This window comes from Hippoglossus hippoglossus, chromosome 4 (genome assembly GCF_009819705.1).
Source record: "Hippoglossus hippoglossus isolate fHipHip1 chromosome 4, fHipHip1.pri, whole genome shotgun sequence".
In the NCBI taxonomy this organism is placed as follows: domain Eukaryota; kingdom Metazoa; phylum Chordata; class Actinopteri; order Pleuronectiformes; family Pleuronectidae; genus Hippoglossus; species Hippoglossus hippoglossus.
Genome location: NC_047154.1, coordinates 22,608,894 through 22,629,794, shown reverse-complemented (window position 1 = coordinate 22,629,794; position 20,901 = coordinate 22,608,894). Strand labels below are relative to the sequence as shown.

General features: G+C 43.1%; 1 protein-coding gene across 1 annotated transcript in view; it reads left to right on the top strand.

The window, feature by feature from the left end:
• LOC117760327 (collagen alpha-1(XXIV) chain-like) overlaps positions 1-19,970 on the top strand; it is a 79,693-nt gene extending 59,723 nt beyond the window's left edge. The window contains exons 35-60 of the mRNA XM_034583271.1: positions 76-129; positions 757-810; positions 1,184-1,291; positions 2,009-2,062; positions 2,331-2,438; positions 2,794-2,847; positions 3,727-3,780; positions 3,935-3,991; positions 5,258-5,311; positions 6,544-6,597; positions 7,037-7,090; positions 8,892-8,945; positions 9,419-9,526; positions 11,807-11,914; positions 11,999-12,106; positions 13,326-13,379; positions 13,494-13,556; positions 13,680-13,733; positions 13,930-13,965; positions 14,717-14,752; positions 15,166-15,192; positions 16,223-16,288; positions 16,681-16,849; positions 16,963-17,072; positions 17,423-17,659; positions 18,493-19,970. Coding sequence (XP_034439162.1) covers positions 76-129; positions 757-810; positions 1,184-1,291; positions 2,009-2,062; positions 2,331-2,438; positions 2,794-2,847; positions 3,727-3,780; positions 3,935-3,991; positions 5,258-5,311; positions 6,544-6,597; positions 7,037-7,090; positions 8,892-8,945; positions 9,419-9,526; positions 11,807-11,914; positions 11,999-12,106; positions 13,326-13,379; positions 13,494-13,556; positions 13,680-13,733; positions 13,930-13,965; positions 14,717-14,752; positions 15,166-15,192; positions 16,223-16,288; positions 16,681-16,849; positions 16,963-17,072; positions 17,423-17,659; positions 18,493-18,642 — 2,085 coding nt within the window. The 3' untranslated portion in view covers positions 18,643-19,970. The remainder of the gene's footprint in view (positions 1-75; positions 130-756; positions 811-1,183; positions 1,292-2,008; positions 2,063-2,330; positions 2,439-2,793; positions 2,848-3,726; positions 3,781-3,934; positions 3,992-5,257; positions 5,312-6,543; positions 6,598-7,036; positions 7,091-8,891; positions 8,946-9,418; positions 9,527-11,806; positions 11,915-11,998; positions 12,107-13,325; positions 13,380-13,493; positions 13,557-13,679; positions 13,734-13,929; positions 13,966-14,716; positions 14,753-15,165; positions 15,193-16,222; positions 16,289-16,680; positions 16,850-16,962; positions 17,073-17,422; positions 17,660-18,492) is intronic.
• The last annotated feature ends 931 nt before the right edge of the window (positions 19,971-20,901 follow it).

The window sequence follows — 20,901 nt, the reverse complement described above, 5'->3', positions numbered from 1 at the left end:
TCTAACCAGTAATTTGCGCAGGCTAATATCGGCGTGTTTGACCTCCATGTTGGTTTGTGTCTTGTGTCCCTTCAGGGTGATGCTGGGCCTCCAGGAGCTGAAGGGGAGCAGGGACAGGAGGGGATACGAGTGAGTGCCTGCAAACAAACCACTAATCCCTTCCTTCCTTGTGTTTGGGTGAATCCGACCCGATTGTATATGAACTCCCTCTCATTCTGACGAGGACGTGTAATCCCCCTGGTCTGCAGAGAGCAGAGCGGAGGAATTGTTTTTGTCTGGTTCAACTATATGAACAGTCGTCCCGTCCTGTCCAGAGAATCACAGCAGAAACGCAGTGTGTTTTATACACACACCAAAGGAGAGTGTTTTCCTTGTTGGCCTGAGGTTGCAGGTGTAACAGAACATACCTGACTAGTTAAACACAGCTCAGCCTGGTGTTAGATTACACGAGCTCTCATTCTGACGGGTGCATAAACTGATGAGCTGGAAAATTCAGTAAATTCTGCACTTTATGCATCATTAATGGTTTCTAATATACTTTTAACAACCACACTGATGATTTGGATCAATTGACACAAATGGTCTAGGATCTATAAGGATGCAGAGCTATTTTCGTGGTGGAGAAAGGTTCCAATAAAAACATAAACTTATTTATCATCACACAGAAAATACCACTTTCACAATTCTCCTTAAGCAGATTTAACGAAGGATGTGTTGTTGTTGTTGTGTCTTTTTCTCACATGAATGTGTTTGTAGGGTGTCCCTGGTCCCCCGGGTGAAGACGGGCCACAAGGGAAAGATGGACACAAGGTAAACGTAACAAGCCCTTGTTTATATTGACGTAACTTCACGTCTGTCTCATTAAATCGAGCATGAAAGGATCCACTTGTTTGTTTTAATGGGAGTTCTCCATATGACAAGAATAACACTGACTACCTCAGTAGATCATCTTTATTAGGCCATAGAAAGTAGTTCAGTATTAAAAAAGTGAACCCAGCGTACACTGCATATTATCACAATAAACAGTATGTAGAATATAATCTAATAAAGGAAATCAAAATAAAGCGTCTACACGCCCCCAGGTTGTCTGAATTATGGACCTGTCTCTGTTAGTCCTGTATCTCAGCTGAACTGTCTCTCACTCTGTTTTCGTGGCCGTCTCACTTTCTGTCTCTGTCGTCAGGGGGAGCCTGGTGAGCGAGGGCCAATCGGAGAGCCAGGTGATAAAGGGATAGAAGGAGACCCTGGGCCCCCGGGACCCCCTGGAGAGCCTGGAAAACAAGGCTTCCGTGTACGTTAACGAATGACTCACATTTTTTTTGTGGAGGGTGAAGAGAAATTACTGCTTATTTTGATATTCTCATGGACTCAACACTTATACACAGTTTAAATTGAAACCAGAGCTGATTAATTATCATTACTTGCAGAACCTTAAATACCTGCAACTGACGGAGCAGATTATTGAAATACAAACTCTTAACCAGTTAATGCCCCTGTATCCCAGTAGGGGTCAGCCTTCGCTTCAACAAAGACTTCAACCACAGTAAACGTTACTGTTGTAGATAGTGAATTTTTTTTTAGCAGCGTGTGATAAGTGTCAGTAAAAGTCTGATCTAAGAGCTTGTTTGTTTTGAGATGCAGATCCAGATCTAGTCGTGGGTGTTGAGAGGCAGGAAGCTCTCTGGTGTCGGGAAGGGGGGGGGGGGCTTCTGGGCACACATACAAAGCTCTGTGGGAGAGAAAGCAGCATTTCTCAGTTTATAAAAGTACAAGCTGACAAACGTGGTTAAACTTTTAAAGTAAATTGTTGACTCTAAGCTTTTAAACAACCTTAAAATGAGATTCTGTATTTTTTCAATCTGCAGGATCAAGCAGGTAATGTCCATTTATGCTCACAAAGCTGAGGAACCCATTGGACGTCTTTACAGATGCAGTTCAATCAATGCCCCTGGATTCAAGATAGATTTTTTGATTGTGTGGTAAATATTAAGTTGATCTCCTGTTACAGGGGCCTGAAGGAAAACTGGGGTCACCAGGGAACAGAGGACGACACGGGAAGAAGGTAAAGAATTTATTCGCCACCTCTTTTCAGCGGGGAGGAGTGGAATCTGGTCCAAGAACCACTGAGTCACCGTGTTTCAGCTGCCTGACTTATCACTCAGGTCAAATCTCTTACGTGTTGACTCAAGTTAGGACAAAAAAAAGTTACTGGAACCAGCTTTAAAGACAAATATCCCGGTGTGGGTTTTAGTTTTCTGTATGTAGAAAGGTGCCAGGTGTTGAATTTCCTCTGAAAAGATGTTGATGTTTGACGTGTTGTGTCTTTGCAGGGAGAGAAAGGTCCTCCGGGTCTTGTTGGTGAGATCGGCGCACGGGGAGACATCGGCCAGCCGGGCGAGCCGGGGCTGAAAGGTGCCAGAGGAACCCGAGGAACACCAGTTAGTTCCCCTTCTTCCTCCCACCCAGTCTCAAACTTTAATACACAGAGATGTGGTTGTGTTTAATCTTTCTTTTGCACTTCAGGAAATAAAGTTTAATACTCTACACTAAATGTAATTTCACATCACATTTACACGTGTCTTTATGAGAAGAGTTTGACAGCAAAGTATCACATGCTCGTCTTTGCTCCGGGCCTGAGACAGAGAACAAGAAAAGACAGGAAAGGCCTTTATTGTTTTTCTTCCTTACGGAGTCTCAGCAGAACCAGTACGACCATGTTGTGATAGGTTGTGAAAACAAAGCATCACCGATCCACAGTCTTTACTTTATCTTAACTTTCTGCTTCACTTCCAGGGTCAGCCGGGAGTCATGGGGATAGCGGGACAACCGGGACTGGCCGGATACACAGTGAGTTTTACCTGTTTGTTTTATAACAACTGTAAACATGCATATATTCTGTACGATTAAAAGACATATTTGCCTGTTTCTGATCAGAAGACGTCTTCATACAGGAGAATCAAGCCTCATGCTGCTCTGCTTCAATCACTGGGGGGGGCTGTTGTAGAAAGTCAAAGTCAAGAACACGGCTTGAAGGAAAATGAGCTGTTCCTCCATTATCCGTCAAATCCTGATTCCACCTTGAGGAACTAAAGACTCATGAATCATTACAGATCTCATCTCCTCATAGCTGTGGTGATTTCAGTCTCCTCCCCTGGTATCTTTGTGCCATAAGCACAACATGTCCCGCAGACATCCTGAGTCTGAGTCTGGCGGAGGGCATTGAACTGCATCCCTGCCATTCCTCTATTTCCCATTACATGTCACTGTTAATTATTCAAAGACAACAAAATAACAGGGGGAACCTCTTTTAAAACTAGCATACAAGTACAAGAGATGGAATTATACACAGGCTCGAGTCTGCAGGCTCATTTTTCCGGGCAGCTCCACTCTCTGGTCAGTGCCAGCAGACACTGGGTTCAGGTTGCATAACTTAAACAGGGCACCTCGAGTTCATTTTTGCCAGTTTGTGTGTGCGCTTGTGTACAAAGGCTTCTTCAAACTTGACTCTGGTGGCTGAGTGATTTCTGAGTCCGTGCCAGAACCCAAATCCTGAAGTGACAGAAAGCGAGAGCGTCTCTAAAAAGGAATTGTGTTTATATCAGCCGTTGTGATTAATATGCTGACAGCCGTCTCAGAGGAACTCTCGGTGCTCCTCTGAGGAACATGCTGTAGCCAGTAGAAGTATGGCGGCTTCCTCAGGTTCAGTAACAAGCTTTCTCTTTGTAGGGACACCCTGGCAAGACCGGGCCCATTGGACCACCGGGGCCTAAAGGGGAAAAGGTAAAACGACACCTGAGCAACTGTTTAAAAGTTGAATTATTAAGTACTTTGATTTGGTGTGTAAATGCAAAAGTGCGTCTATGTGCCACCTGGTTGCAAAACTCCTGTCTGCGTGTGTGCGTGTGTGATTGTGTGTTTGTTTGCTGCATTCCAGGGTTACCCAGGCGAGGACAATAAGACTCCAGGACCGCCAGGGCCCTTAGGTGAACCAGTAGGTCTTGCTTTCCTTTAAACTCTCCTTTCTGCTGCCTAACACGTTCTGCTCTGTTTAAGTCCGAGCTGTAAATACCGGATTGACACTTGGGGTAAAAGTTAATCCATGACCAATTAGCCAGGTTCAGTCTTTTTGACCGGCACAGTAATCACTATGGACCCTTATTATCAACCTGTGTGGCTTTTATGCTTTCTGGTCATTGCAGGCCGAGGATTTATGGAAAATATTTAACATGTTGTGGTAAAACATAAGCTGAGGAAGGTTTGTGTTTTTAAACGTCCCCTGAATAACAATAGATGTGTCATCATAACAGAAATGTTTTGTGACTCAAGAGGCTCTAATGAGCTGTTTTCAGATATGAGCTCTTGAAACTGTCTGGAAAACTGGGGCCAGAGTTTTCCTTTAGAATATGAAGAACACAGCAGGTGTCCGGCTCCTCTGTTTCAACCTTCACGTGATAGAAACATCATCAACGCGCCCACGACATTTTCCTGCTGTATTCTCACAGGGGCTCACTTTGATGTTTTCGAGACACTTTACAAGAGGCCTGGCAGGAAAAGTTCCCGAAAATGTCCGGAGCCACCGGCTCTAGACATTTTGCGATCTCGCGCACACCTCACGTACACACGTCTGAAAACAAGTCGACTGTGAATTCATACAAAACATTACCACGGGACCACTGGGGCCTTTTATTCACCTCACGTTACCTCCAGGATTCTGCCCATTCGAGAGCGCCTGAGAAAACAAATTGATTCCTTGACTAATATCAAAAGAGGATCAGTTCATATCAAAGAGGCTTAGCAGCTTTGCAGAGCTCCCACTTATACAACAACACCATGACTTCTATCCACGTTGACTCGTTTCCCAGCACTGGACACTGACACAGGCCAACACAGTGTGAAGAAATCACATCTGCTGCATGTCCACACACGTCTAGATAGCGACCTTCCATATGAGTAGTATTGGATTATCAAGTTGGCACAGCACACAGCAGCAGCAACACAATGGCCGCCACTGTCTCGCCGCGGCCGCTGACCACGATCGGCTGAAAAGTAAAGTTCAAGGTGAAATTACGCCTTTTCACTTCATCCCAGGAAAGATCCCGACTCGTAGGTCACGTCTATATGTTTCGTGTGTGTTCGCCCGAGACGTGGCTCTTAACTCCTAAGTAGCTGCCCAGGCTCAATCCAGACTTTGTGGGTGTACATTACGGCATGCGCTTACAGTGAGTGTGTTCATATGTGTGCATTTGTGTCTACACAGGGGCCCCCAGGAGAACGAGGAGAGCGCGGAGAGCCCGGCGATGAAGGGTATCAGGTAGACAAAAGCCATTCGATCAACACCACGAACATACCATGCAGTCACGACTCAGGGCGCTTGTCTGTTTGATTGTTGTTCGCACTCTTCTGGTGCTCGACTGAAACACGGCTCTGTTCCGATAAGGACGGACCACACATGGTGGAGAGGAGTGAAATCTGCTGGTTTTGTCACTTCATGCCTGACGGGCACAGGAGTCTTAAAATCACTCACACACACACACACACACACACACACACACACACACACACACACACACACACACAATTTCTAACTCTGTTTATTAGTTGTGTACTGATACATTTTTTATTCCCGATCATATTCGGAGTACTTTAATAGATTGTAGCTGCTGACACTGAGTCCTATCTGAAACCTTAAAATAACAGAAATAATCTTACACAACTATTTTATATTAGCTTCTTGATCTGAATACTGAAGGTCATTGTTCAAAAGTATAAAGTTTATAATTTGTAGATATGATTTGAATGAAAGTTGGGAGATGTCACCGCCGACAGTGACAAAGATGTCTCACTCTGTTGGATTTTTGTGGGCCTGAGGAAGCACTTCACTCGTGGTTAACAGTGGATTTACAGAGCGGTGGTTCTTCTCCCATAAACTATCTCTGACGTGCGCTGACAGCTTCGTGCACAGACACACAAACTGACAGCGGCTAAATTTAATCTGCGACGGCTGATGTGAAGAACCACCGGCAACGTTTGTTATTTTAACAACAGGATAAAATGAGAAGCTGCAGCTGAGGGGTTTTTCTCCATTGATTAGCTAATGGTTATTGTCATTGGAGCAGAGTGAACCTGCGTATCCGTCCAATCTCAGAGTCTGACCTCGGTCGCCTGCTGCTGAAGCCAAATAATCTTTCACCGTCTCGTTCGCTGATTTCCACTGAAATGATTGACGGGTATGAACACCTCCGTTATATGAAGTCGTTCCAAAACTGTCTGATCCGTCCATTCAGACACAGGATGGGACGGGTCCAGCGGATTGTGTAAGAGCGTCGTCTGGCTCGCTTCAGGTTCGGCCAGAGGTTCACTTGATATCAAGGGATTTTTGACAACGTTGGGAAAATATTGATAAACTTTTTTGTTGCTGCTGAATTTCACAATATGTGTTATTGGCACCGTGTGCTCCCGAATACATTTTAAATCAGCACACATCTTTTTTTATCTTGCAAATATGATGTTGAGCCCTGATTATATATTAAACTTATGTTCCAGGGCCATACTGGTACGTTTGGATCTCGTGGGGCGGTTGGACCACCAGGCCCACCGGTAAGCCAGTGAATATCTGTTGTCTGTAGTACAGTAGCTACAGTACAAAGTAACATCAGCTGTGAAGTACTTTACTGTCATACCACTGTACCAGTAGTTTCGTGCTATAAACATTGATTTAAAAAGATTCAAAATGGTTGAAAAGGCAAAACTGGGTCATGTTCTGGGTCCTGAACAGTAACGAGGCAAAATATGTAAATATATTTTAGCACAAGAATAGAGAAAATAGTCATTTACATCACAAAGCTTTAAGAAGAAGGTTAACTTCCATCCATCCCCAGTTACATTCATGTTGTTTTATCTGAAAACGTAATAATTCAAATGACAATATCTCCAGAGCACATCCTGCAAACAGAGTGTGTATCCAGGTAGCACCTTGGTGTTAGTGTGTTGTTTGTGACTGTGTGTGTGTGTTTGTATTTTCTCTTCTTGCTTTAAGGGATCACCAGGCGTTCCTGGAGAACTGGGTCCAAAGGGAGAGATAGGACCTGAGGTAAGTCCCTGAAAATCACCTTAACGGGGCAAATTAGCGGGTAAAGGGTAAATCCTGTCACTCATGTGCTGAGTATAGGAAACGTTGTGTCCTCGCTGCAGATATAAACAGTCTCCACCACCAGGCTGCTCTTTTTGTTCCAATTAAGGATTTTACTTATAAATTGAGCTCTGACACTGTGGATAAAGATAAATCCTTCTGTTAAATATACTAACCACAGACAATTCAAATGTTTCACTCAGAATGGTCCTAAATTAGACTGAAATCTATTAGCTGGAAGTCCAAGATAAGGAGTGATTTTGCAACATCACAGAACGAGGAAGGGACAGAAACTTTTAGTCTGTGAATCTGCCATAAACCAGTGAATAAGAAAACTGTAACTGGGAGCAAGTTAAAGAACCAGAGAACCCAGCCGGTCCCACAGCCGTCAGTGTTTACCGTCAACTCTAAAAAGTTGACAAGCGTAAAAAAAACGTTTTAAGAAGAAATTCAATTCCGGGGTTACAGCGCAAGCCAAGAGGCAAGCGTGGGAGAATAGTCTGGTTGTGCTGCATCGGTGTGGAACACATATGTTTGAGTCCGTAAATGAGAGGGGAGATTACAGCACACAAATAATAATGTATTTCTTATTATTATATAGTTATTCTTCACTGCTGTTAGTTTTCTAACTTGAGAAATGTTCTTTTCTGCTTAAACTCTTCAGCCTCTTCAAAGACTTTTCCTATTCCTCAAAGTTTTCACCGTTTCCAGGAGCTCTCATAAGAAGCTTTGTTTTAAAACTCATCTTAACGATGAAGAGAAATTAGAAAAACTTCCTAAAAGAGAAACAGGCTGTGAAGGAAATAGCATGAAGTTTAGAAAGCAACTGCAGAAATACGTGTTTTGATGCCTTCGTGGCCACGATTCCACTCGTCTACGTTTATCCATTTTCCCATTGATGTTTATTAAAGAGTCTTTGCTTTTGTTCTTTTATGGCTTGGATCCTGACAAATCTTTAGCTGCTGGCATCAAAGCAGACGTCTTTCGGGCAAAACAAACTTTTTCCCGAACTGACAGCTTTTGCTTTCATAGCAGTCGTGTTGTTATGAGTCCTCAGCCTCGTCGGAGGCCGTCTGATTGCATAACTTCCATTTCCCCCGTGAAACAACGCTGAGCCTCCTTCATCAAGTTGCATGTAGCTTTCTTTCCTTTTAAATGTTCGCAGGTTTCCAGATACCCACGGACTTTCTTCCACATGTGAAACAGCTTGTATATGCAAGTGTGATTATATAACCAGAACGCTATAGAAGGGTTTCTGACGCTATGGGAGTATTTCTGTTAATTTATTCATCCTGGCCTGAGCTTAAAGTCCGTTTGAGCAAAAACCTTCACATGCAACATATAGACCGAGCAGTGGAGAAATATCAGTAACTCAACAGTCTGCCAAGAAACACTGGAAACGTATGGATCTTCACTCGTCCTGTTTCAAACTAACGGCTCCAGTGAAGGACTCCCAGGACTCATGAAGGATATCTGCAGAACTGGAGACGCAACTTATTGTATCGGGGATTCAAAGCATAAACTGAGTTATCAATGTATTTTGGGACTATTATTAAAAAACCAATGTTAGTGTTATGCCACATATTTCACTTTAACCTGTGTATATTTTCTTGAGTGTCTGGACTGTAGAAAGTATAAAAAAAACTTCATAAGGCTCGTATGTAACGAGGGCTTTAACGTCTCTGCTCCTCGAGGAGCGACTGAGATATGTAACCTTGTGTGTTTGCGTATGTTTTACTCTTCATGCTTCGTGTTTATCCAGGGCTCAGCAGGGAAAAAAGGAGCACGAGGCCTGACCGGAGCTCCTGGGATTGAAGTGAGTATCACATCGTCTAACGCTCAACGCTCAAAGAGAAACATCAGCAGGGCACCGCACTTAGAACAATAACTCAGGCCCTGAATTTGGCTCCATCCCAGGAAACCCTCACGCAAACCATCAGACCGTTAATCGGCTAAATTGGATTGTTGATGTAACAGGTATCAGAATAAGCCCGACATCAGCCACATCGTACTTTTTAGTTGGTGTCTAGGTACTTTAATTTGTTCTGAACTGACTTTCCTTAAAGTTACAAATATTTTAGTGCTCGCAAACTTGCAAAATCTGTAAGTGGAAGCTGACAAAAGCAAAACATTCTGGAAAATATATTTTTCTTTGGTTTAGTTGATCAGGAACGCATTCATTTATTTAGACAAGAAATGTCATGTGTTGATCATGGGGTGTTGATATCTAGTGAGAACAGTTGTATGCTCTTCATGACACTGACTGTGAGTGGCATTGTCCTTTTCCAGGGGCCTAGTGGTTCACCTGGACTCGTGGGAATGATCGGATACCCAGGGCTCGACGGTCCCTCAGGAATGAGCGGTTTTCCAGGGCTACCAGGAATAAAAGGACGCCAGGTAACGGACAACATAACCACATAGACAGAAATTCATATCTGAGGATATTGGGAGTTTTATGCTACGTCTCAAGTCCCTAGCACCATAAATGTAGGTCATAGTCAGAAGATTTGCTTTTATAACTGAACTTTTTAGACGACATTTCCTTTGCTCCGGGATTGAACCTCGATCAGAGACCTGTGGTCAGTGATACATCCTCATCTTAACCTTGTGACGACCTTGAGTTCACAGATTCTTCTCATATATAATTCCCTGACACAGCAGTGCTCTGATGGACGGACTAGATACATTCTACAATGAATAACTGTGGTGCCTACTTGATCATTTACAGCAAGTGTATTGATGGAGTGAGTTCAGCATTATCAGCTGAAGACGATCAGTAGTATATAAAGACTTCATTTTTGAATCTGGCTGAGGCTGTAGCACGTCATCTTCTCGCTCTCTCTGGACAAAAGATAAATACCAGAACATATCTTTAAAAGAAGACAGAGACATGTGGCGGAGATAGACTAATCATTAGATGTCTTGTTTGGTTTGATTGGCTTCCTCTGCTTGTGACACACTCGGTTTATTCAAATAAATGTGCAGCCAGAGCGGATTGAGATTTCATGCACGAAGGCCAAGTCCCTTCTGTCTGGCTTTCATTTACACAATATGACTGTGTAAAGGTCAAGTGAGTCTAATTTTGGCCTGTGATGTTTTTCACTTGGCCTGAAGTGGGAGAGTTTCATTCAAGCAGAACTCCGCAGGCTCTTAAATCACACAAAATCATTTGAAAAATACACAGACAGTAAATTCAAAAAATGATTCTTCCTTTTATCCATATTATTTGTGAAATGTTGTCTTGAGCCAACAGTCTGCCTCGATTGTTTTTTGTGATATTTTAATAAGCCTGTCTGAGCTGTTGAGTTCAGTCGGAAATTCCATTATCAGTCTCACACACCAGCAACGTACTTCCACTGTGGCAAAGATACTGGAATATGGCTTCCTGCTAACCAGTTCCCATCAAACTGCTCGTTGCACTTGTTAGTCACTATTCCCATAACTGTCCGGTATTCTTTTATTTATAGTTCTCCTCATTGTCTGCTCACATTGCCAGTTGGATGCATTCGCACAGTGAAAGGGAACTTGTTTGTAAAAATTTTAAATAACGGGGAGGGAATGCAGAAGAGGAATTGTTGGAGGCAGTAGTCATTTTCAAGAAGACTCAGCTACCTTTTTATAATTTTATGCACAAAGCCACAAAACACGGGAAACAATCTGAAACAATGAATATCTATACTCTTGCTTCTGTCCTGCTCTCTGTGCATGTGAACGTTTTGACGGATCAATATCAAGTCTCTGAGAAACCTTATTAAAGTGACAGTGGCGTTTTCTTAGGCAAGAGCTTCTCAGCACCTGCCGGTTCGGGGGCATCACCCCAGTAAACCTCCAGCGGTATAATCCCCCCGACTTATCCGCTCTCCTCGTGGCGATGGAGGAACAGAAGCCCGTACGCGAGGCGGCGACCCGCTCGATCTGTTATTCTAATATCGGCCGCTCGCCTCCGCCTCACCACACCGCTGATGGAGCAGGAAACCGCTGTGGTCTGCGGCGTGCGAGAGCAGCTCGGTGACAGGCAGTCAGTTTTATGGGCACACGTCAGGGGCATGCTGTCAAGAACTGTTATTACAGGCAGAGGCCGGCAGATGTGAACACTGTGGTTTGCAGACATGACTCAAATTTACAAATGTGTTGGGGATTTAAGGAAATTTTACATCGCTAGAGCCTGCACATAATGTATATACAGGAATTCATCATCAAGCAGTTTAGTTTTCTAATAAAATTCCAGCTTTACAAAAAGACATTAAGATCAATGTTTTGTTTTTCTTACATTAAAGGACATAACCACTGATTTAGCATGTTTTACCATATTAACTACACACAGTCCGTTTGGCACTTGGACTGAATGTTTCTTATTGGTGCAGAAAAGGAGGCTTAAAAGTTGGTGTCAATGAATTTCCAAAAGACGTAAAAATTAACCAGCTGTAAATAACACAGGGTTTTCATACTTTTCATTCTACAGTATATTTAAATGTTAAAAGTCGGTGAAGAGTTTCTTTCATCCAGGTCACGGATATCCAAAGAAAATTTCAATCTAGTGCAACTGAAATTGGCTCTAGATACATGAAGACTCTTTCTTTAAATGTCCACCCATGGTTTGCCCTTGATATTTAAATGCAGCCACACACTGGATTGGACGTTTTCATGTGACACTGACACACTCTGATGTACTTGCAGGGTCAGAGAGGATTGCTGGGACTCGAGGGACCTGCTGGACGTCCAGGTCTCAGGGGAGATGTTGGACTTCCTGGACTTCCTGGAGAAAGAGGACCAACTGGTCACAAGGTAAATATTGATCTAATGTAATTTTAAAAAATATATGTCGTGCCACCATTTTGAATGACCTTGAATGACCCTTTGTTGTTTCAGGGGGAGTCTGGTCTGCCGGGGGACAGGGGGGCGTCAGGAATCAAAGGCATAGAGGGGGCTTCTGGGGACCAGGGCAGGACAGGTGACCCGGGACCCAAAGGACAACTAGTAAGTGTATAAGGACATTTGTGATTTAAAGCAAACTCCATCAAATAAAATATCTTAAAATAAGATTCAGTCTTGTGGACATTGTGGCAGGATTATTATTATTAATAAATATAGGGATATTGACACATACGTTCTTATCTACTTGAAATTGTTCTACAACATTAGATATTAATAAGTTTTGAAAAAAGTTAAATATGCACTACGAAAACTACTCAAATTGTTATTATTTATACTGTAATGTTTGACCTTCATTATTTTAATGTTTATTTGAAAATTGCTGACCATCACAAAGTTGCGTAACGCAGGAACATGCGTTTCTTTCATAGACTGAGAAACAACGAGCTCCGTTCTCTCTGTTAAGTCAGTGTATCCTTAAAAATATTCATATTTCAAGGTGAAATTGTTGCATAATGTGGCTTTAAATCGACACCAACCCCTAGAAAATTCTTATCACGGGGGAGGTTTATGAATGTATCCTTGTTGCTCTAAATATAGCTTCATGGGATTTGGTGGCCAATCTGTGGTTCGGGTTGAAAATGTGTGTGTCTGACACTTTTCCACCCTGAGTGCAGTAACAAATTATGTGGGCGAGACCAGGAATGGAAACATTGCGCCTGGTAAGTTATATAAGGTCCTCGCACTCCAGAGACCTGAGACAGAGGTGCTCCACTTCACTTATGTAACTCCTCAGAAGAGGAGAACAGTCAGTCGTCCCCCCCCCCAGCTATCTCCATTGATGCTCAGGGAACAGAGAGCGCACTCAGGCCCTCTGGTCAGATCCTCTTACGCTGTTCGCTGAATAGAGTTTCTCGGCCAAAGTCGCGGGGCTGAAAGCGGAGCTGTCTGGAGGATGTGATTGACTGGCTGTACAAACACAGTGTCTGCCACCCTGGAGCAGGGCGCAGACACCCAACCCCACAGTGTGTGTGTGTGTGTGTGTGTGTGTGTGTGTGTGTGTGTGTGTGTGTGTGTGTGTGTGTGTGTGTGTGTGTGTGTGTGTGTGTGTGTGTGTGTGTCCCAGTTCTTTTGAAATAGACATGGACATTTCTAAAGATCGACCCCCAGCCTCTCATCAAGATATGATGGGAAAATCACACATGAAAACACTTGTATGTTCTTTATGGTGTTTGTCAAATGCATAATGTCCGAGTGTTGCTGTACAAAAAGGAGATGAGGCTCCTCTGTTGCTGTGACGTGATGTTTTCTCCTCTGCTTGCAGGGAGAATCTGGAGATCTGGGGATGGTCGGTTTAAAGGGGTTTCCAGGGCCAAAGGTGAGTCACTGAGGAGCGAACCAGCAGCTAAACAACCTCAGGAACAATGAGCAGAACGATAATAGAAGATGAGAGTGTGTTGTCTTCATCAATAACATATCTTAATTCAAACAGGGGCCGAATGGTGATTTTGGATTTCGAGGATTCCCTGGCCCTAAAGGCCCGATGGGAACTCTGGTAAGTTAAATGAAAGGCAGAACCAGTACATCACAGTACTGCTGGTAATACAAATATATCGCATTACAAAAAATAAATATGACAAACTTGAGTATTCGGCCTCAATCGTACTGTTTCTTTCAGGGATTCTCTGGACCTGTTGGCCCTGAAGGAATGATCGGCCCGATGGGGAAACCTGTACGTTTCTGTGTGTGTGTGTGTGTGTGTGTGTGTGTGTGTGTGTGTGTGTGTGTGTGTGTGTGTGTGTGTGTGTGTGTGTGTGTGTGTGTGTGTGTGTGTGTGTGTGTCTGTGTGTGTTTTCACAAGATAAGTTCTCACCAGTGTGATGTTATACTTTATTATTACTTCATGCTGTCATTTGTTTTTTCCACAGGGGCCACGGGGTCCAAAAGGAATCTACGGTGAAATGGTAAAGTCTGATTCAAACTGATATGATAATGATTTACAGAACATATGAATACATGCTGATAATTTGCTGATGTGTGATCGTATCATGGTGACAATACTTCCTCACTGGTTCATTACGTTACCCGCTCAGTGTAAATGTCTGTGTTTAGAGACGCTTGTACTTTAGGTACAGTGGTAGTTTTGTATGACTGCATCCTGAGGTGGCGGCCGATCGCTGAGTCGTGGTTGTTTCTCGCCGTCTCCCACACTTCGCTGCGGACCCACTTATGTAAACACTGTAAAGGAACTGCCTTGTCAAAATGTTGTGAAATCCGCATATTCACGTCTATATCCAGTCTGTAATATAAACAGGAGAGTGATTCCCGGCTCAGCTCTGAATCCCTCTGTAATTTACACAACCACAAACACACAATGAGCCTTTCTTCGAGCCTTTTCCTCAGACACCGATGTCAAATATGTGTGTGTTGACATGAGCTACCTGAAACCCCACAAACAGACTTAATAAAGTCCAGCTGCCCCTCGTACAAGTAGCTTCTACAGAACTGTGTCAGATCCTCGGTCAGCCAGAGGGGGCAGCAGACGACCACAGACAGTACGACACACAGTCCCACTCATGTCCCACACGAACAGAGAAAGTTAACGCAATGTCCACACAAATTGCAAACGAGTATTCACTTACTCACAGAGAATTCAGTTTCTACAGATTTTTAGCCATTTTAATGAATTGATTTCTCTCTGCCTCACACTTCCAGGGGCCTCAGGGACCACAAGGAAATCCAGGACCCAGAGTAAGTGTTAACCCCATCATCACATTTCAGTTTGACGCTAAAAATATAAACTGTAATGATAAAGTTCTGTGATATTTCTATTTGTGAAGATTCGTGGATGAGCTTCATTTCACTTTCAATCCAGATGGATATTTGCATGTGCATAAAAACCTCCAAAAAATGTTGGCTTACTGGAAGCTTTGCATATGAATAATCTCTGATTTCAAATTCTTTCAATTAATTTGAACTAGATAAAAATGCACATATCTGAAACAAAATACTACTTTCTTTCTGTCTAACTTCACTTGGGCCCTCATACATCTCCCAGTACTGTAGCTTCACAGAGACACAGACTCCATACACCAGAACGTGAACTGAACTCAACCACAATGGGATCATTTTTCACTGGGTCTTTTTCTTCTTCCCCACCTCAGGGACCCCCTGGAGCTCCCGGTCCAACGGTAAGTGCTTCATGACACAGACACAGTCAGGATGACCCAGGAGAAGAAGCAGGACTGTTGTTTTGAGGCTGATGTAAAAGACAGAAATATAAGAAAATGGCCCAATGACAGCTGAGGCTGGAGGTGTTATGGTTTTTGGGGGGTTGTACGTTTGTCTGTCCATCATTTGTCCGTCCCATTCTCATGAATATCTCAGGAACATCTGGAGGGAATTTTGTTATATCTGCCACAAGCATCCACTAATGGCTGACGGCCAAAGGTCAAAGTCAGAGTTAAAGTGCCAATTACAATAGATTTTTAATGAAATGAGTGATATTTTGTACCCAGACGGTCAAAGGTCAACTTCACGATGACATAATAGCTTACCGGTGATTGTTTAACACCATAACTCACGGAAGAGGAGACTGTTTTCCTGTGGAGTTTCTGTTCCATCCTCGTCCTGTAACCCAAGATCTTCCCCTGTCAAGATCCGTTCCTCCGACCGCAGAGCAAAGCCAGGATCATGTGCGAGAGCCAGTGCGAGAATCTTTCGCTGCTTATTTGTTAAACTACGCATGAGCCAACAAATCATCCAGTCATCATCCTCACATCTCTAATCCGTCATAACTTCTGGATAAAGTGTGTTTTGTTTTTTTTCTGAATGACGTTTTCCTGTTCAAACAATTCCAAGAACCCAGAGGGAAAAACCATGAAGGGATCCAGAAGTCCGAGAGGGGACAGCGGTCTCAGACTTATGGACTCCGCTGTGTGTCGGACTCCTTGTCTTGTTTACACACATTATGTCATAACTTCACTGTTTATGTTGTGTGGAATGTCTTATTCCCCCCCGCCGGAGTCAGGAATGTGACAGTTTATTGACGGAAGACTTATTTTACTGTTTTCCTCTTGTTATTAAAAGTGGATTCAGAAACTGAAACTGCCCGGGATTTCTGTAAACTATCAACAAGCCCCGTGGATTAAAATCTCTCAGTTTAATAATGAACAGGATACTGAGCGCGTTGTGTTGATAACCATGATTTTCACTCCACAGAGGCGGATATATGATGACTCGGTGTTCTACGGTCGATCCGACTCTCATGCTGACCTCAGGACAGAGGTGAGACACGGATTCTCTGTCAGCACTGAACTGAATCAGTGGGTCAGATTGTTGGATGGATGGTAAACAAGTTGGCAGATTGATGGTTGGGTCTCCCTCCAATTCAATTTTACACTCCTCTAACCAGAAGGTCGGCAGTTCCATCCCAGTCTTCCCGAGTCCGCATGCCGAAGTGTCCTTGGGCAAGACCCTGACCCCAAATTGCCCCCTTCTCATAGAGAAAGTGCTGCACATAGATGCACTGTATGAATGTGTGTGTGTGTGTGTGTGCGTGTGTGTGTGTGTGTGTGTGTGTGTGTGTGTGTGTGTGTGTGTGTGTGTGTGTATGTGTATGTGAATGGGTCATCAGGACTAGAAAACAGAGCATTTACCATTTCACCGTGTTTTACCAGAGTTTCCAGAACACAGACGTGAGCCCGCCCGACCAGAACACGGAGATCCTGAAGACCCTTCACTATCTGAGCAGTGTGATCGAGAGCATCAAAAAGCCTCTGGGCACGAGGGAGAACCCGGCTCGCGTCTGCAAGGATCTGCTGGACTGTCAACACAAAGTCCAAGATGGTGAGAGACTCGACTAACTGGTTCCGTGCACTTTTTTTTATAAAAAACCTTTTAATAGAACACTCACCTTGTTCTCCTTGTTCTTTCCCTTCTGTCTGAATGGGGACTCGCAGGTTGGTTCTGGGCTGATCCCAATCTGGGCTGCACTTCTGATGCCTTCAGGGTCTTCTGTAACTTCACCGCAGGAGGACAGACCTGTTTACATCCACTGGCCCCGAATAAGGTAACAGCTGCACTGAGCTCGGACGTCCACCAAGGCCAAACCAAAAAAAACTTAGTGTAAAAAGTAAAACAAAACTTCTAACCTTCAAGGTGCTGGACAAAGGAATGAAAGATGTTTGAACTCTGACTCTCCTGAAGCTTAAATACATGTTTTTTAATCATGGGGACAGGAAATATATATTTCTCCCATGTCTGATTCTTAGAGCTTTTCCCTCAGTTGAATGCATCCCAGAGGTTTTAAATCAGAAATTCCTCTGTATTGTGTTCTCTATGTTGTGTAATTTTCCCAAGTCTTTAACATTAGACAACTTTAATTACAGATTGATCACACTAATGCTCTTACATCCACAGATGGCGTTCGGTGTAGGCAAAGTCCAAATGAAATTCCTTCACCTGTTAAGCACTGAGGCCCGACACAGCATCACGCTCCACTGCCTGAACGATCCACCCAACGGCCCCGCCGACGGCTTCACCTCCACCGGCCCCGAACACAAAGAAAACACCACACTGCTGTTCCGTGGCTGGGACAAACAGGCGTTCGAGAAAGACACGCTACTCGAACCACATGTGCTACAAGACGAGTGCAAGGTAACAGGAAGGACAAAGAAGTGACTCCTTTGATTTCTCTTTCTCTTTCGGCCAACAGGGATTCAAGTGTGTGCTCTCAAATCCTGGAATGTCCCCTTGCTTTGATTATGTTTATGGAAATCAGGCTGTAAGGAGATTTGGACTGAGGTGGTTCCACTGTATCACTGTTGTTATGTTGAGGGAAGTAAAAGTTCATTTATTTAGAAACCTGATTGATACAAGATGTCATCGTAAGCTGCGTTGATCTATCAAAGATAAAGTGATACCGACAAGTATGTTCAATAATGTTTTTACAGAACATAATTCAGAAAAAGTAGCTTGAGGGCAATTTATAAACTGTCTCTCCTGGTGCGATTGACCTCATGTTTTCCCTTTTCAAAACAACTCTAACACATAAATCTAAAGACTATCAGCCAATATATGGGCCCCAAAAAATCCAGTATCGCTCCTACTCTAGTTTCAATATTTCCGTTGTTTGTTCGTTAATTGTCATGAAAGGGAACAATAAACTTATAGACTCAGTTTCACAACACTGCACATTTTATATCTCCACAAACCACGTCCCATGAAACAGACAACAGAGACAATAAAATAACAACACAGGACAATTTGACGGACAGTAAAGAAGCCGAGCTGGGTTGGTATTGGCTGCAGGTACAGAGCTTGTACAGAAGCAGGCCCTGGTGTCCTGATGGCAATTTACAACAATATTAACACTGTTGTCCCTTGATTTAATAAAGATTTCTAAATAAAAGTTGTTTCCAAACAGTGGCATCGTTGTAAAATTGGAATATAAAACACGTGACTCAGCTTTTCATTCTTTTCTCCTTCAGATCCAGGACGGGAGCTGGCACCAGTCGCGTTTTCTCTTCCACACTCAGGACAGTCGTCAGCTCCCGATCGTAGACGTGCAGGAACTCACACCCACATCAACGCCCGACAGCCAGCAGCATCTAGAAATCGGTCCAGTCTGCTTCCTCTGACACCAGCATCACCCTCCTCCAACCCATCACATCAAACTACGTCAATACAAGGCGGTTTCAAAATGGCTGAAGCTTGAAGACCAAGCCTGAGCGCGAGCGTCCACGGGAGTCGGTCATCGTCCTCTGGGCGAGTTGATGGGACTTTGTGAGAGTAGCAAAACGCTCTGTGTCCAGCTGAGGGCAGAACTGCAGGAACTCGATCTCTGTGGAACATCCAGGCCAAGAATCCAAGAGGAGAACCGTGTATAACAATATTTATCAAATACATGTGTAACATACGTTTTTTTGTTTGTTTTAATTTGCAGTCAAATGGTGCTTAGGTTGGCTTTACATGGACCCACGTTAGTCCCTGATCACAGGGCCGGGCCTCACTAAGCCGCCGCCGGTCCGAACCCCAAAACTCACACACACACCATCCTACACAGGGGCCGAACCCGAAGGAGCGTGCCAGGCCGCGACATAGGAGCACTGTCTAACTAAAGGTTTATATGAGTGCAATAGCATGTGGATGATAACGTGTGACTTTTGAATAGTTCATTTTTCCAATCAAAGGCCTTATTTTACATTGTTTATTCATGACATGTTTTTCAGTCCCGCTCAGTCGGACCTGCTCATCTTGACGGATGGCGCTCTACCTCTACCTGCTCATTTGCTTTCCTAGAATAGTCGCTAATGTCGAGTTAGTCCGTTTTGCCTTTTTGTGTTGTATGTACCGGTTACATCAAGATGTGTTAAATTGTACAAGTACCTATGTTGATTTGGTCATTTCTAATTTATGAACCAGTTTTTTTTTGTTTTGTTTTTTGATACACCACATATTTTTGTAGCTTTTCCTTCTATGTGGCAGGTTGTTCAGGGGAAACCTGCCATTGGTGCTGCAACACACAATTAGTCATCAGCGAGTTTTTGCATTTCCTGTGTATATATTGACAGCATACTGTATGTTTATTTATATCCTTTTTTTTTTGCTCACATCACTGTATCACAGTAAATTATACTCAGAGAAATACTTGGTCAACCACAACTCAGTCTGAAGAAGTATTTATGTTCTTAAGGTGTGTTTGTGTGTTGGCACCTGTGACTTTATGTTTTTCATCCTGTTATTTACAGTTGGCTCAGTGGACTGGCAGCTACAATAAGCCAGAGTCAGAATACACACACACAAAAACACACACACACACACACACAACTCAGTCATTTCATATCCTTAACTTATATTACCTTGAACAAAGTGTAATTATATAAAGTCTGTGGCGGATTCAGTCGGATGCTGATGTGTAAATAATAAACAAGTTGTCAAACAATTAAATGAAACATTTTATCCACAAGTGGGTCTGTGTAGTTGAATTGAAAAGAGATTTGAATGTAAACTTTAATAGAATTTGTATGACATATACCAATACACATATACATATCTATATGTGTATATATGGTTTATTGAGTCGCTTCTTCATTGCCATCATTGAGGAAACATTGAGTGAGACCTTTAACCAAGGATGTGGTAAATTGAAGCAGGTTCCATGTGCGACAATTGCTTTTACTTTTCAGACAGACATCTTATCCATTCAAATACAAAAACACGGGCAATAATAGAATCAGGCAACACAACAAAGGGAATATGACAACGGAAATATATCTGTATTACATAAATTATGATGAATATAAAGATAAACAACAACAACTATTATTATTATTATAAGAATTGTTGCTGCTACCATTAACAATGATCCATAATTATCACTCTCATTGTTTTCATTATAACAACTAGTCGGTCAGAGCTGAAACCTGATCGCTACACGACTGTTCCTGGTCTCTCTCTCTCCTCCTCCCCCTCTATCTCTCCTCCTCCCCCTCTCTCTCTCCTCCTCCCCCTCTATCTCTCTCTCTTCTCCCCCCTCTTTTCCACCCATCTCTCCTCTCCTCCCCATTTTTCTCTGCTCAGCCCAAACAGTCGAGGCAGACGGCCGACCTCACTGAGTCTGGTTCTGCTAGAGGTTTGGTTCCTCTATAATCTTTACTGTCTTGAAGTTATATGCAAAGTGCCTTGAGCTCACGTAGATTATGATTTGGCACTATGCAAATAAAAAATTATTGAAATTGAATTGAATTGTCAAAACAAAACAAAAATAACAAGGATAAATGAATAAATAATTATAATATACATCAAATAGTCATTTTCGATGCATTGAATAGAGTCTGAATGTTTGAATCTTTACAACAATTCTAAAAGATTGAAAAGATGAGAACTTGGCTCCATCT